At 39.0% G+C, this 16,869-nt stretch overlaps 1 protein-coding gene across 1 annotated transcript in view; it reads left to right on the plus strand.

Moving 5' to 3' along the window:
* OVCH1 (ovochymase 1) overlaps nt 2,482-16,869 on the plus strand; it is an 84,637-nt gene continuing 70,249 nt past the window's right edge. Inside the window, exons 1-6 of the mRNA XM_021092126.1 lie at nt 2,482-2,647; nt 2,924-3,018; nt 3,745-3,917; nt 10,522-10,673; nt 12,602-12,791; nt 16,219-16,306. Of these exons, the coding sequence (XP_020947785.1) occupies nt 2,513-2,647; nt 2,924-3,018; nt 3,745-3,917; nt 10,522-10,673; nt 12,602-12,791; nt 16,219-16,306 (833 nt within the window). The 5' untranslated portion in view covers nt 2,482-2,512. The remainder of the gene's footprint in view (nt 2,648-2,923; nt 3,019-3,744; nt 3,918-10,521; nt 10,674-12,601; nt 12,792-16,218; nt 16,307-16,869) is intronic.

The raw sequence follows: 16,869 nt of genomic DNA on the forward strand, positions 1-16,869 counted from the left end.
CTATGTAGGACAGCTTTTCATCATTATAAGATTTGAGACATAAAAACCACAGAAACCCCTTTTAGGTTCATGAGACAAGAAGGTTTGAGATAATGTGTTTCAAGTTTAGGTGCCAATCACACTATCTAAGCTTTTTGCCCTAAGGTTTCCCCTTCTGCTGTTAAAGGGGCCATTGTCCGCAGATGACTGTCATATGCTTGTACCTGTACCTGCATTTCTTCCACCTTGACTGTTTTCTTGTTCTTCTGTCTATAGCCTGCCTGTCTCTCTAATTTGTTTTCCCTCCTCCCTCAGAGGAGGGAGGATTTCTATTTTATACAGAAGTGAGACAACTGGGCCTGGGGGATTGATGTCTAGGTTAGTTATTACATATATAAAATATCCTCTTAGCCTTGCCCTCATTTTTCAATAAATTATAAATCACTTGCAAATTCATCCTCTCAATCTCAAGCCAATTTATTGCAAATTACTTACTATAAAATAATATTTATTGTAGTTTCCGTTGATGCTCAGTGGTTAACGAATCCGACTAGGAACCATGAGGTTTCAGGTTCAATCCCTGGCCTCATTCGGTGGGTTAAAGATCCGGCATTGCCGTGAGCTGTGGTGTAGGTTGCAGACGTGGCTCAGATCCCGCCTTGCTGCGGCTGTGGTGTAGGCCGGCAGCTGTAGCTCTGATTAGACCCCTAGCCTGGGAACTTCCACGTGCTGCAGTTGCGACCCTAAAAAGAAAAAAAAAAAAAAAACTATTGAAAAGATGCTGACACGATAATACTATCAATGAATTCATTCTCATGATCTCAAATACCAAACCCTACAGCTTGGGCCCATTCCGCTGAAGCCAATGATAAGACTCCCACCCAGAAAAGGAACAGCAGAAGAAACCTGACCTTTCACATTCACTCCACTTGAAAACCCTGGAGTGTCAGGGTCTTTAACAAGCTTCTTAGAAGCAGGGTGGTACAATTAAGTACTCAAGTTGTCAAGAGCCTTCCTCCTTTCAGAGGTCAGCTGGTGTGTCTTTTTGTTGCTGTTTGTTTTTCAAGATTCATCAATGTTATAGTTGTACCAGAACTTTATTCATTTTGTGGCCAAATAATATCAGGAGATGAATTGCATGGATATTTCAGTTTGCTCATCCATTTTTCAGTTGGTAGATGGAGAGCTGATTTTTTTTTTTTTTCTCCTTTTTTGGCTTCCCACAGCATCTGGAGTTCCTGGGCCAAGGATCAAGCTGCAGTTATGGCCTTTGCTGCTGCTGTGACAATGCCAGATCCTTTACCCCACTTTGAGGGCCAGGGATGGAACCTGCCTCCTGGTGCTGCAGAGAGGCACAGATTCCCTTGTGCCACAGTGGGAACTCCCTGCCTGGGTCTTGTATGGGTGCCCAGCTTACTTGATCCTGGGTTTGAGCCACACTTCCAGGTCTGCGACAGGATTCACCTGTGCAAACTGTTCTGGGCCACTGATCACCTTGGTCCCGCATCTGTCCTAGAGTCTCCTGCATCTGACTCCAGCTCACCTGCGAGCCTGTGGGGTTCCATCCTGCCCCTCTCCTGGGACGGATGGTAGGGGCGCCCTGATTCCTGAATGGCCCGGTGGCTGGGTTGGTCCTGAAGAGGAAAAGCTGGGATCCTGACTGCGCAGCAGGTGCTGCCCCTTGGCGCCAGCGAGGGAGGGAGTGAAAAGCGCAGGCGCTTCCGGGAGCGAGCGGGAGTCCTGAGGCCGGAGACCCTCTTCTCTTCGGGTTTGCACCGCCTGCGTCTGTGGAGGATAGACGAGTCCCCGCGGGCCGGCACCATGTGGACGCAGCCCGGGGCTGGTTCTCTGCTGACGCTGATGTTGGTACTGCTCATCTGTCTCCCGCTGAGCCCAGGTGAGCCTGGCCCTGGGTCCCCACGCTTCGGGCCGCTGAGCGCCGGCGAGAGGACTTCTTTCCTTCTTCCAGGAAGGAGAATGACCAGGTGTGCCCATGAGGAGCCCGGGCCTGATTTTCTTTCTGAAGTCTTTTGGATTATGGAGTTCAAGTTTTTAGACACATTTGCTAACCATGCGTGGGTTATCCTCCTCCAAGGAAAAATAACCAAGTAGAAGTAACTTAAAGCCTAATAGCTTTTCCGGAGCAGCATGCGTTTTCTAGGATCTTTCATTCTCCCTTGGCTATGTGATGATCACCCTTCCAGAAAAGCCCCAAATCTAACAATAGAGGGAGAAAGGCCTCATTCTATGGCACCCAGGTCTTTTTTATTAAGGCAGCCGAGGCTGTAAAGGGCGGCGAGGTGGGGGGTGGGTCTCGAGGCATGTTCTAGTCCACAAGGGGTTGTCTTGAAAAAAGAAACGCTGTAGATAGCCTACAGCTCAGTGACTTAGAACATCTACACCAGGCCAGGAAAATCTGCATGTGGAATCTTGATAAAGTGAACCCTTACATAAGATGCTGTGTGTGTGTGGCCGGGGCGGGGTGGGAGTGGGGGGAATTGTGGGGAGAGGGAGAGAGAGAGAGGTCACTCATATGCTGTCCCACACAGGACTGAGGTGCCAAGTTCATGCAGTTGATTTGAAAAGTAAGGAAACTACTTTGGAAACTGGGTTCTTCTCTGGAATTGGTAGTTGGAGAAACTCAACAGTGGGTGAACATCCATGGCAGGTGGGTATAACAAAGACACTGATTTCTTAATGAGAAAAGTGAAGCATTTCCTTTGTTTCAACGATCACAACTCCAGTTAACATGTAATTTTTCTCTGGGCTCCACTTGACCTCCCTGTCAAAAAGCTTACTTCATAGGAAATCTCTTACTGATCAATTTATATCAGTGTCTTAATATGACATTGTATCAGAAGAGTTGATTTCAAATGTTTCTGAAGGAGAGGACATCTGTGGGGAGATGTATACTAGCTGTGTTTGTAATTTTCTTCTTGGGCAGGTCTCCCTAAAATTGAGGGAGCACCTCTTCTGTGGAGGAAGCTTGATTCAAGGTGATCTGGTTGTTACAGCAGCACACTGCCTGGCTGGCCTCGAGTGAGTTGTGGATTTCCATTGCTTGATCCATGGCAACAGGACTGGGAGATGTAATGCTCTAAATATGATGCAAGGTTCACTCTTTCTTGATTTTTCCACCTGGTCCCCCACCCACAGACCTCCCTGATCTCCCAAAATTTTGTGTGTATCCCCCGATTTCCCATGCTTCCTACTCTACTAATCACAGAGACTCCAAAAACCGCAGATATCGTCTATGATTTGTGGAGGTAGTGGTGGGGTAGGGGTGGGGTTACCTATCCTAATTATGTATTAATAGCAAATGTTAAATGGATGCAGCAATGTTTTAATAATTTGAGTTTCAGTAATTAGGAGGGAAGAATATTGTGGAAATGACAGATATTGACTAGATTAAATGAGGGTACTAATAAGGGGGAAAGAAGGATAGTTCTAGGAACAGCTTTTATATTTTGTTAAAAATGGTACCGCATATATAAAGTGGTTTATGTACAAAAGAAGAGACAATTGATGGTATGGGAAAGGGTTCACAGAATGCAAACACTCTGATTGAAAAACCATGACTTTTTATAGATATCTATGATTTATAGGGAATTATGATAATTGATAGTAGTCATTAATAAAGATACATCTTCTTATAAGACTTAGAAATGCTCAAGGTACATTAATCACTTTCATTTAATTACATGAAACTAAGTCTTTCCAGGGGGAAACAACTCTACTTATTGAAACGTTTGTATTTGGTTTTAGGAAGCAAATGAAGAGTCTGATGGTGACTGCTGGGGAGTACAGCCTCTTTCAGAAGGATAAGGAGGAACAGAATATTCCTGTCTCAGAAATTATTATTCATCCGGAATACAACAGATTTGGATACAGGAGTTTTGATATTGCATTGTTGTACCTAAAACACAAAGCCAAGTTTGGTAAGTAGGGAAAGTTAGAATACAAAAAAAAAAAAAAAGTAATGTACAAAACTGTGTTTATTAATTTTATACCAGTTAATTTATGTGTATATATCTAGTAATATTAGAATAGCTAAATATCGTTCCTTTAAAAATAACTTTGTTTAATCTATAGCATATAAAAAGCACTGTACACACTATAAGTCCCAGCGAGAAATTATTTATATTTAGTCAGCATTTTAAGCACTCCAGGGTCTTGCCTGGGCCATCTGTGTATACTCAGCTCTAGTCAAGGAGTGTGGGACATTTAAAAATGTCCTCCGAGACTTCATCCTATCATTATTATGGACTAGACATCTGACAGCACAAATAAACATTCTGGACATAATATTTTAAAAAACCTATTTTAAAAAAATATAAGAAAGAGAAGGGTTCAATGGCCCAAAACAATGAAAGAAAACAAATCCAGAGGAGTTAGCCAGGCAATGAAGTGATTGCCCTTGATTTGAGAGCTTAGAGCCTTAAGTGGCCAGGCACAGAGCCTGTGTGGAAGCGGAATAGGGAATGGGAGGGTCTGATTGAAGCCTCCCATGTATGTAACCTGGGGCTTCTTAAAAGGCGATGCTTTGAAAGATAGGGGGGAGAAGGAAAATATGCCACATAAAGTGAGCAAATAAGGAAATTTACCTTTTGGGATATTGGCCCTCAGTGGAGGGCTCTCAGAAGAATTTATAATCCTGAGCATGGCTTCATTCAAGTCTAATGCTGGCATTCACATTACCTGTCAACCAAAACTTCAAGTCAAGTCTTGTTTAAAGTTGTTTTAGATGAGTAATTGGGTTTTTGGCAGAAGCAAATGTTGTAAATTCTCTTTGAAAAGATGAACCTTAAATCTCAGCTTGAATGTAGTCCCATAAAATTTTAAGGAATGTAGGCACACAATTAGAAGCATGCAGAGAGGAGTTCCCATAATGAGGACTCAGGTTCAATCCTTGGCTTTGCTCAGTGGCTTAAGGATCTGGTGTTGCCCTGAGCTGTGGTGTAGGTCAAAGACGCTGCCTGGATCCGACGTTGCTGTGGCTGTGGTGCAGGCCGGCAGCTGTAGCTCCAATTCAACCCCTAGCCTGGGAATTTCCATATGCTGGGGGTGTGGCCATAAAAAGACAAAAATAAAATAAGATGGAGAAAAAAGAGAAAAATTTTTAAAAAAAGGCATGCAGAGACAGTTGCCACCAAAGACAGTCTAAAAATCAGCAACAGAATCAGACCTTTTAGAATTACAGATGTTAAAATATGGCTCATAATATAAAGTATGTTTTACATAATTTTAAATAAGTTAAAGTCTATAAAAAATAATCAAAGAACAAGAAACGATTAGCTGAAGAGGAAGACTTGAAGAGTCAATAGAACCTAAGGACATGAAAATATAATTGGAATTAGTAATGTAATAGTTGAATTAGATATCAGATTAAGTCATATATAGACAACTAGAAGGTCTGAAATGGTTATCCAAAAGAGACAGAGAAAAGTAAGAGACAGAGAAGATAGACTGAAGGAGTATGGTAAATACCCAGTTTGAGCTTTGGAAGAAATAGCGCTTCTCTCTCCTATTACCTATAATTGAAGAAAAAGTGAGTGAGGATTAATAATCATAACTCATGAGACACAAATCTTTTGTTAAGAGTTGGAAAAGGACTTGGAACATTTATATAACAATAACATCTGCTATCACAACTAAAGTAAACTTTCCTGTATATTCCTTAGGATGTTACTTGGGTGTGTAAGAACTCTTTGACATGTGATACCAAAATTCATATTTTTCCATCCAAGTGAATACTCTGCTTCCTTTGAAAGATGTTATATTGTTCTTCCTAGATATTGATTCCTATTAAACTTATTTCTGCATGTAATGGCACAGCCTTATATCTTATTTTTTAATTGAAATATAGTTGATTTACAATGTTGTGTTAGTTTCAATTGTCCAGCATAATGTTTCAGCTTTTTTGCAGATCATATTTCATTATAGGTTATTACAAGGTAATAGATGTAATTCCCTTACTATACAGTATATCTTTGTTGCTTATCTATTTTATATATAGCAGTTTGTATCTTTTTAATTTTTTTTAATTTTTGAAAGTACAGTTGATTTACAACGTTGTGCCAATTTCTGCTGTACAGCAAAGTGATTCATATATATATATAATTCTTCTTTATATTCCCTTCCATCATAGTCTATCCCAGGAGATTGGATATATTTACCTGTACTATACACTAGGACCTCGTTGCTTATCCATTCTAAATGTAATAGTTTGCATCTACTAACCCTAAACTCCCTGTTCATCCCACTCCCTCCACCTCTTGGCAACCACAAGTCTATTTCTATGTCTGTGGCATGATACACAAATCTTTAGATTTAAGAAGCTCAGTAATTTCATACTATAATATTAAAAATAATTTTATGTCTAGATATATTCTGCTGAAAATTAAAGCATCCCCCAACCCCAGTGGATCTTGAAAAATCTAGAGAAAACTTTATTACCAAAAGAGCAGTGACAACTAGTTTACAGCCATTTTTTCAACAGCAGTAATGAAAATCAGAAGACAATAGAATAAGATCATCAAAATACTGAGAGGGAACAATTCCAATTAGATTTGGATCTTAAAATAAACTACTCATTTTCTTCTGCTCCCTTTATAAAAAAATTCTATGAAGAGCCATCTATATTAGATATGTTAATATTCTCTCCTCATCCTTAGCTCTCATAATTGTATGTATAAGGTTTGAGATGTCTATTAGACATGTAAGCCATTCAGACTTTCACCTCCACCACTCTACCAAATTTGACCATGTCCCAGTCACCAATGTCCATGTTGTTGCTAAATTCATAGGTAAATTCTCAATCCTCAGCTTACTTAATAGAAGTTTTTTTTTAATTTCATAATTCAAGGTTATTTCATTTTTAATTTAATTTTATTATTTCTATTAAAGTATAGATTTACAATATTGTGCCAGTTTCCACTGCACAGCAAAGTGACCCCTATATACATACATTCCCTGTCATATTATTTTCCATCATGTTCTATCCCAAGAGACTGGATATAGTTCCCTGTGCTGTATAGCAGGACCTCATTGCTTATCCATTCTAAATGTAGTAGTTTGCTTGATAGGAATTTTGACAAAGTTGCCAGATTCTCCTGGAAACATTTTCTTCACTTGGTTTCCAGGAGTCCCTTGGTTTTCCTCCTCCTTTTTACACCCACTTTTAGCTTTCTCTGATGACTTCTCGTATTTGTGACTTATTGTTGGAGTACCCCAGGGCTCAGTCCTTGGACCTTTTCTTTACCTGTGCTCATTCCATTAGCACTCTTATTCAGGATCAGAGCTTTAAACACCATCTTCTTGAAGATTACTCCAAATGTTATGTATCCAGCTCAGGTTTCTCTATATTATATAAGTTGCTGGGATTAAGAGAGCTTTTAGAGCCTAATGGTCACCTACCTGGATCACAAATAGACTTCTCAAATTTAATGTTTAAAACAAAATCCTGGAGTTCCCGTCATGGCGCAGTGGTTAACGAATCCGACTAGGAACCGTGAGGTTGCGGGTTCGATCCCTGCCCTTGCTCGGTGGGTTAAAACAATCCGGCGTTGCCGTGAGCTGTGGTGTAGGTTGCAGAGGCGGCTCGGATCCCGCGTTGCTGTGGCTCTGGCGTAGGCCGGTGGCTACAGCTCCGATTGGACTCTTAGCCTGGGAACCCCCATATGCCCCGGGAGTGGCCCAAAGAAATAGCAAAAAGACAAAAAAAAAAAAGACAAAAAAAAAAGAAATCCATACTATTAATGATTAAAAACACATTAAAAAAAAAACAAAAAAACAAAAACAAAAAACAAAATCCTAATTATCTCCTACATCCTAAAGCTGCTCTGTCCGTAGCCTTCCATCTGGATTAAATGTGGCTTCCAAGGGGGAGGGGGAGGGAGTGGGGTGGATTGGGAGCTTGGAATCCTATTGCCTTTGGAATGGACTAGCAATGAGATCCTGCTGTGTAGCACTGGGAACTATATCTAGTCACTTATGATGGAGCATGATAATTGCAAAAGTAGAATGTGTACATGTATGTGTAACTGGGTCACCATGCTGTACAGTAGAAAAAAAATTGTATTGGGGAAATAACAATTAAAAATAAATAAATAAGAAAAAAATGACAGCTCTGTCCTTCCCGTTGTTTAAGCCAAAAACCTTGCACCCATTATTCATTCCTCTTTCTTTTACCCTGCTCTGATTTTTCCAGAGCACATATGACCTAACAACTAAATTATTAGATTTATTTTCCGTATCCCCCCAAAGACACACACACACACAGACTCACACGTTCATGTGCTTACACGCTCACACTCACATCTAAGTTTTTTGTTTTTTTCTGCTTACTCACTGAGGCTGAGAAGAGTGCTTGCCACATTGTAGTGCTTAATAACTCTTGAGTAAAAAACTATCCCTTAAGAACAAAGCCTCACTCTTAAATGTTGGTAGTTTGGGGAGATCATTGTGGTACATGGAACGATGAGTTATGCTTTTCCTTATTTTACTGGTATTTTGCTAAATTTCCATAAATGTGAAATAGTATTTTTTTGCGAGAGAGAAGAAACTTTTTTAAAGTATGTCATTACATTTTTAATTTTTTATTTTATATTGAAATATAGTTGATTTATAGTGTTGTGTTAGTTTCAGGTGTACAGTAAAGTGATTCATTTATACACATACATATATCCATTCTTTTTCAGATTCTTTCCCCATATAGGTTATTGCTGAATACTGAGTAGAGCTCTCTGTGCTATACAGTAGGTCCTTGTTGATTATCTACTTTATATATGGTAATATGTATATATAAAGTTCTAATTTATCACCCCCAACACCTTTACCCTTTAGTAACCATTAGTTTTGATTTGTAAGTCTGTGAGTCTAAATGTCCATCAACAGAAATTCCTGTCGTGGTGCAGTGGAGATGAATCTGACTAGGAACATGAGGTCGTGGGTTCGATTCCTGGCCTTGCTTAGTGGGTTAAGGATCTGGCGTTGCCATGAGCTGTGGTATAGGTCACAGATCTGGCTTGGATCTGGCGTTGTGACTGTAGTGTAGGCTAGCAGCTGTTGCTCTGATTGGATCCTTAGCCTGGGAACCTCCATATGCTGTGGGTGTGCCCCTAAAAAAAGCAAAAAAGCAAAAAAAAAAAAAAGTTCGTCAACAAAGGAATGGATAAAGAGGATGTGGTACATATATATAATGGAATATTACTCAACCATTAAAAGAATGGAATAATACCATTTACAGACACATGGACGGACTATTATTATACTAAATGAAGTTAGTGAAAGACAAATATATTATACTAAATGAAGATTATTATACTAAATGAAGATTATTATTATAATCTAAATGAAGATTATTATACTAAATGAAGTTAGTGAAAGACAAATATCCTATGATATTATCTATGTGCAACCTTAAACAAGGATACAAATATAATTATTACATTTAGGAAGAAGGTATAAAAGTCATGAAATTGACCAGATGTCACTCATTTATTTAGCATCTCTTGTCTGTGACTCATGATTTTGTTATTGTTGTTTTTTCAGGAACTACTGTTCAGCCAATATGTATTCCCCAGAGAGGTGATACATTTGAAGAAGGGATTCCTTGCAAAGCCAGTGGATGGGGAAAGATTTCAGAGAGTAAGGGGCATCAGAGAAATTTAGCATTTCTTCTAGGCCCTGTTGTATGCCCAGTGGAAGCAGGAATTTTGTTGGTCTTAAATAATACATTAATCCTGGGAGTTTTTTTCCCCTGAGATCTGACCCATTGAAGACTTCTGATTGTCTTCACCATAAAAAAGTCTATACTTAAGGCTCTACACAAAATTCTTCCTGCTACCATTTTGCTTATGTGTATCAGATAAAGAAACCAGAGGAAATTCTAATAGGTGAAAAAGAATACAGTAAAGTCACAATAGTTAAGCTTCCTTTAATTTAATACTGCGTTGTGTTTTTTTTTGTTTGTTTGTTTTTTTGTTTTGTTTTTTTCTAGGGCCACTCCTGCAGCATATGGAGGTTCCCAGGCTAGGGGTCCAATCGGGACTGTAGCCACCGGCCTACACCAGAGCCACAGCAATGTGCGATCCAAGCCACGTCTGCGACCTACACCACAGCTCATGGCAATGCCGGATCCTTAACCCACTAAGCAAGGGCAGGGATCGAACCTGCAACCTCATGGTTCCTAGTCGGATTCGTTAACCACTGCGCCACAAGGGGAACTCCCCTAATACTGTGATTTTTTAACTGAAGAATTTTACAAAATGTTGCTTTATTGATTAAAGTTTTCCCCTTGAGGAAACATTTAAGCATATATTCAGAGAAGCCACAATTGCCTAGGGTTACCTTAAAAACCTGAATTAAAAAAAAAATGTTCTTTGTCACATAGCATATGGTTTTAGGAAAAAGTACATCCACAGATTTAAAAAATAAGGTCTTCTACATTTTAATTAAACATCTCCAAGTCTTAAACTAGTAGGCTTCTATTGGTTTCTGTCAGTGAAGACAGTTGTTGACTTACTGGTCCCTTCTCCACAGCATCAGAATATCCAAATGTCCTACAAGAAGTGGAACTTCCCATAATGGATGACAGAACCTGTAATCCCATGCTCAAGAGTACGAACCTTGCTTCCCTGGGAAGGACCATGTTGTGTGCCGGTTTTCCTGATGGGGAACAGGATGCCTGCCAGGTAAAAAGCATAAACTAATACAGTTATTCACTGACTATCATATGGGAAACAATGGATTCTGTCTTTCCTCCTTAGCTGCTTTTGGGGGAGTTACTTCTTCAAAATTTCCTTTTCCCTCATCTTTCCATCTGGCTTGTACTGAAAAAAGTTTCGTTGACTCAGGCTGAGAGAATTCTTTCTCATCCCATGTCCATTCTTACCCCTTTTTGAGGGGGATAAAGAGAGGAGGTAGGGAAGGTGGCTTCAACGTTTCCAACCTAATGGAATCAAGCAAGATGACCACTTTGGCAAACCAATTAGGTCAGCTATGGATTATTTTTCATTCCATCTTTCACTTAACACTGATTTTTTTTTTCAAGCTTTAGTGCAGGATGCAAGGTTTACACAAAGTCTGACCAAAGAGAGAATAGCTGTAACTGTCAGGTAAATGATGCTGTGAATAGTAGTGACCCCCCAATGTAACAACTTCACAGAAAAGACCAATCCTAACAAGATAAGAAAGGAGAGGGAGATCAGTTTGTGAAAGATAGGAGTTTTTAGTTGTAGATGAAGGAGATAATTTGCTTGGAAAGCCATTTATTTATTATTCATTCCTTCACGTATTTTGTAAGGGCTGCACCTGTGGCATATGGGAGTTCCCAGGCTAGGGATCGAATCAGAGCTGCCGGCCTACACCACAGCCATAGCCACAGCAACACCAGATCCAAGCCTCATCTATGGCTTAAGCCGCAGCTCTTGGCAACCCTGGATTTTTTTTTTTTTTTTCCCCAAACCAGAGAGGAGCAGGAAGTCTTTATTCTTTGTCTGCAAGCAACTTAAAACATCCTTGGGAAGCTCCCTGAAATTATCTGTTGGAAAAAAATGTTTAGTTTTTCTTCTTGAGGGTGACAGAGTAAGGACCAGGAAGACTTTGGAGGAAGGCAATAGAAATTTATCATCATGTCACTCTCTAAATTGGAACATAGGTAGCAGTATGTTGCCTTGTCTCATCTTTTATAGGTGATCATTTTTTTTGGTAAAGCCCTCAAACAATTCTGTGTCTTATGAAAGAGTTTAATCTGACATAAGATTGACACATGCTCTCAAAGCAGCCTATTATTTTAAAGAATTATTAAAGAAAGCATCCTGAAATTGTGGGTCCTTTATCTTCTAGTCTGAGAGCCAATGGATCCTTTACTTATAGACCCAGGGACAAATTTAGGTTCCCCAGGAGTTCCCCTTGTGGCTCAGCAGTTAGCAAACCCGACTACTGTCCATGAGGACATGGGTTCAATCCCTGGCCTTGCTCAGTTGGTTAAGGATCTGGCATTGCCGTGAGCTGTGGTGTAGGTCACAGACACGGCTCAGATCCCATGTTGCTATGGCATAGGCTAGTGGCTACAGCTCTGATTGAATCCTAGCCTGGGAACCTCCATATACTGTTGGTACAGCCCTAAAAAGACCAAAAAATAAAAAATAAATTAGTTTCCCCAGGCATTCTGTTTTTAAAGCCTTGAGCTGCTGAGTGAACTTGGAGTTTCTATTCACAGGTACTATAGGTATAGGATGTGACCCAGTCTTTCCCAGTAATCCCAGATGAAAAGCTGGAGTGGAAGCATATATCTGTGCATTCCCCGCCTCCTCCTTCCATTGATTTTTGGACTCTATATGATTGTTCTTAAAGGAGTAGGAGGAAGAGAGAAATTGTTAGCTTGAAAAGATCATGTGAAGCAGGTGGAAGGAAATTACTGCTGGGTGAAAAGACAGGTACCTTGAAACCAATGATGAAGAAACAAAAAATGGGCCAAAAAATAGTGGTAGATAATGACCACTGGACTTATATGCCTCCACTTCTTCTCTCTGTGATATGAGGGCTGATATTTTTGGACCTGCTAAAGTGTTTTTATCTTGTGAATATGTTAAGATTTTGTCTTTCTCTATTATCAAAGGGAGATTCTGGAGGTCTGCTTGTTTGTAGAAGAGAGGATGGAGTCTGGGTTCTTGCTGGGATAACTTGCTGGGGAGTTAGTTGTGTTAGAGGTTGGAATCCTTTAAGGAACAAGCAGAGAAGGACATCACCTGGTATTTTCTCCAAAGTGTCTGCATTGATGGATTTTATCATTCAGATCATGGTCACAGGTGGGTGTAATTTCTATTAATTCTTCCTTCCCCATCTCATTGAAAGTCAAAAAAAAATGATCATAGACATTTTGAGGACAGTTACTCAGATATGTTGTAGATATGATCAGAACTAAACTTTAAAACAGCAAAAATATGGCTGGTTTTCAGTTCCTAAGCCAATGTAGACAAACTTCTAACTCTGAATTCATAGACACTGATACCTGTCTATTGAACATCATCTAGATCTTCAAGTTTGTGGTCATGTAGATTTTTCATGTAAATTTTCATGAGATAAGTTTTTTTTATATAAGTTTTTAAAAGAGTCTTTGAGAATACACTCATTAGAGGACTCTTTCTTCATTTATCCAGCTGACATACTTTTTCTAAACTACTTAAGAGCACTAAAAATAAACCACTCCTCTCCCAGTTCTGCATTCACTTGAGTTCATTTTACTTGGCAATAGTGGAAATGTAAGGGAGGCTTTGGGGAGTTATTTTTGTTACATGACACTGAAATATAGATTGGAAAAAAAAAATACAGATTTGGAGATTCCAAACCTGTCCTCAAGAAGCTTTTCGACTATTTGGAGAGACAAAGAAGTAAATGGACATTTGTGATAAAAGGTGAAGTTCACATAAGAACTGTAAGAACACTGAGGAGAGGTCTAAGAGGCTCGATTATAAGGAACCAGAAGGTTTGCCATGAAAAGGGGCAGCATCTGCTCAAGAAAATGGCACAAGGGGAAGCCTCTGCAGAATAAAGAGGCATAAGGAAACACATGAATCTGAACAAAACTGCAAAAAGATACACGCACCTTTATGTTCACAGCAGAACTATTCACAATAGCCAAAACATGGAAACAATCTAAATGTCCATCAACAGATGAATGGATTAAGAAAAGGCGGTACATATGTACAGTGGAATACTACTCAGCCATAGAAAGAACGAAATAATGCCATTTGCAGCAACATGGATACAACTAGAGATTCTCATACTAAGTGAAGTAATGCAGAAAGAGAAAGGCAAATACCATATGATATCACTTACATGTAGAATCTAAAATGTGGCACAAATGAACCTATCTACAGAACAGAAACAGACTCACAGACATGGAGTACAGACTTATGGTTGCTAGGGGAAGAGGAGTGGAAATGAGATGGACTGGGAGTTTGGGGTTAGTAGATGCAAACTATTACATTTAGAATAGATAAGCAATGAGGTCCTATTGTACAGCACAGGGAAGTATATCCAGTCTTATGTGATAGAACATAATGTAGGATCATATGAGAAAAAGAATGTTTATATATATGTATATGCGTGTATGTATATATATGTATACATGACTAGGTGACTTTGCTGTACAGCAGAAATTGACACAATATTGTAAATAAACTATACTTTTATAAAAAAAGAAGTAGTTTAGTATAAGAAGCAAGTTTATTAAAGGCCAGGACCCAGAGCAGCAGAACAAACACAGTATTTTCTCCATCTGTCCATCCTCCCTCATTGTAGTCTGAGATCAGTCACTTAGCTGATGATTTGCAAAGAACCCTTCCCAGTGCCCAGCCCCTCCTCAGACAAGGGCGTACTCTCATTCAAGTCCATATGGTCTTTGGGGTAAGTGTTCTGTTCCTTGCTGTTACCTCAGGGGAAAATTTTCTCCTGATGGTAATTCTATTCTCTTCTTCGCTGTGACCTCAGGGGGAAATATTCTCCTGATGATAATTTTTATCATCTAGAAGAGAAGTTTCAAGAAGTTAACAGGCTCTGAACAAAGGTTAATGAGAATAATATTTTTAAAGGCTATGACATCAGGCACTAACCATTAATTCTACAGTCAAACAAAGATCCGAATGTGGCAAGTAATTTATTTAAATAACATCTCCTTAGCATCATCTTTTGAAGCTTCTCATTCTCTATGTGCCTATTCTTCTAGTTTCTAATAATTAAAATGTGACGCTGGAGCCTGAAATTTCTGAGTGTGTGGTGGAAACTTCCTGCCCATCATTGCTAATTTGTATACTCTTACTTTAGTATCATTATGCAAAGGCATTTTATTATAACTCAGGAAGTCCTAATTATAGATGGAAGACATCATAATAGTTTCATATACTGTAAATTTGACAACTTCAATATGACCGCTGATTGGAGAAAACTGGATAGTTGTTAAATCTGAAGAACTCAGATAAAGGACATTATGCATACTCTTCAGCCATAGAAAAAGAATGAAATGTTACCATGTGTGCCAACATGGACAGGATGGACCTTGAGGGCATTATGCTGAATGAAATAAATCAGACAAAGAAGACAAATACTGTATGATCTCACTTATATATGGAATTTTTTTTTTTAAAGTTCAGGAGTTTCCTCTGTGGCTCAGTGGGATCATCAGTGTCTCTGCAGCACCAGGAAGCAGGTTCAATCCCCAGCCTGGCACAGTGGGTTAAAGGACCCAGCACTGACACAGCTGTAGCATAGGTTGCAGTTGTGGCTTAGATCTGATCCTTGGCCTGGGAGCTCTATATGCCACAGGACAGCCAAAAAAGAAAATATAGATAAATAAATAAGAAAAAGTTCATAGAACAGATTGGTGGTTGCCAGAGGTGGGGGTGGGGGAATGGATGAAATGGCTAAAGGAAGTCAAAAGGTACAAGGTATACTTCTAGTTATAAAATAAGTCCTGGAGATACAATGTACAGCATGATAACTGTGGTTAACAATACTGTATTACATATTTGAATGTTGCTAAGATGGTAGATCTTAAAAGTCTTCAGCACAAGGAAAAAAATTTTGTAACTGTGTGGCGATGGCTGTTAACTTACTGTGATGGTCATTTCACAATACATATAAATAGCAAATCACATTGTACACCTGAAACTAATGTAATCTTCTACATCAGTGACACCTCATAAAAGTGGGAGGAGTACTGTAAAGAATGTCAGATGGTGGAGTTGCCATTATGGCTCAGTGGGTTAAGAACCTGATGTTGTCTCTGTGAGAATGCAGGTTCAATCCCTGGCCTCACTCAGTGGGTAAAGAATCTGGCATTGCCGCAAGCTGCAGTATAGTTCACAGTTGCAGCTCAGATCTGGTGTTTCTGTGGCTGTCGCATGAGCCTACAGCTGTAGTTCTTATTTGACTCCTAGCTCAGGAACTTCATATGCCTCAGGTGTGGCCATCAAAAGAAATAAGAAAAAGACAATCATGATACATTAATAAAAGCTAATACTTATTTTTTAAAATTATGATTTAGGAATTTTCCTAACAAAGTCTGCAAATACAAAGTCTAGTTCATGTCAAACAAGTGCATTCCCATAAGTATAAATTATATAATAACATATATAAATAAATAAATTATACAGTTTCAAGCTGACTATATCTAACATGTATCTTGAAATGTTGATAGCTAAGCAAAATAATTAGCTTTTTTCCCTGTTTTGGAAGATTGTAGACTTCAGGGAACAGTGTTATTTGGAGAAAATGGGAAGATTCGTTACCCTCATTTCAAAGAGAACAACTATTCTCATAATTGGTATGTATCCTTGGTAGGAATGATTCTTGTATTTCCTCCCAAATTATGCCATTTAAAGGGACTGTGGTTTGGCTATTTTACCTGACATCTCAATTTCTTCATTTGATTCATATAAAAACATAAGTATTTTATATGCTAACTTCTAGTTGTCAAATATTTGTTGATTGGTATTTCTGATACACATTAGCACAAATCACCAGTACAAGTGGAATTAAGACTTTATCTTACCTGAGTTGATGTATTCAAATATCCAACATTAACAGCATCTGGAAGTGAGATTATTATGGGGATCTAGTGGTTATTCCTGCCCCACTTATTTCTGTAATAATGGTAATATTTTGATCAGTGTTGCCTAGAAGATAGAAAATATACCTCTGAGTTTATAGTCTGGTAGGAAGAGAAAACTAGACAAAAATAACTATACTATAAAATAAGATGAAATGAGCTTTATTATCCATACTGCCTAGGTGTGTTGGTACTATTGACAATGGAAGGACTGGTTCCTGCCACAGTGGTTTATGAGGTATGCATACTGTGGTTGGGAAGGTAAAGAATGCTTTAGT

This window comes from Sus scrofa, chromosome 5 (genome assembly GCF_000003025.6).
Source record: "Sus scrofa isolate TJ Tabasco breed Duroc chromosome 5, Sscrofa11.1, whole genome shotgun sequence".
Classification (NCBI taxonomy): domain Eukaryota; kingdom Metazoa; phylum Chordata; class Mammalia; order Artiodactyla; family Suidae; genus Sus; species Sus scrofa.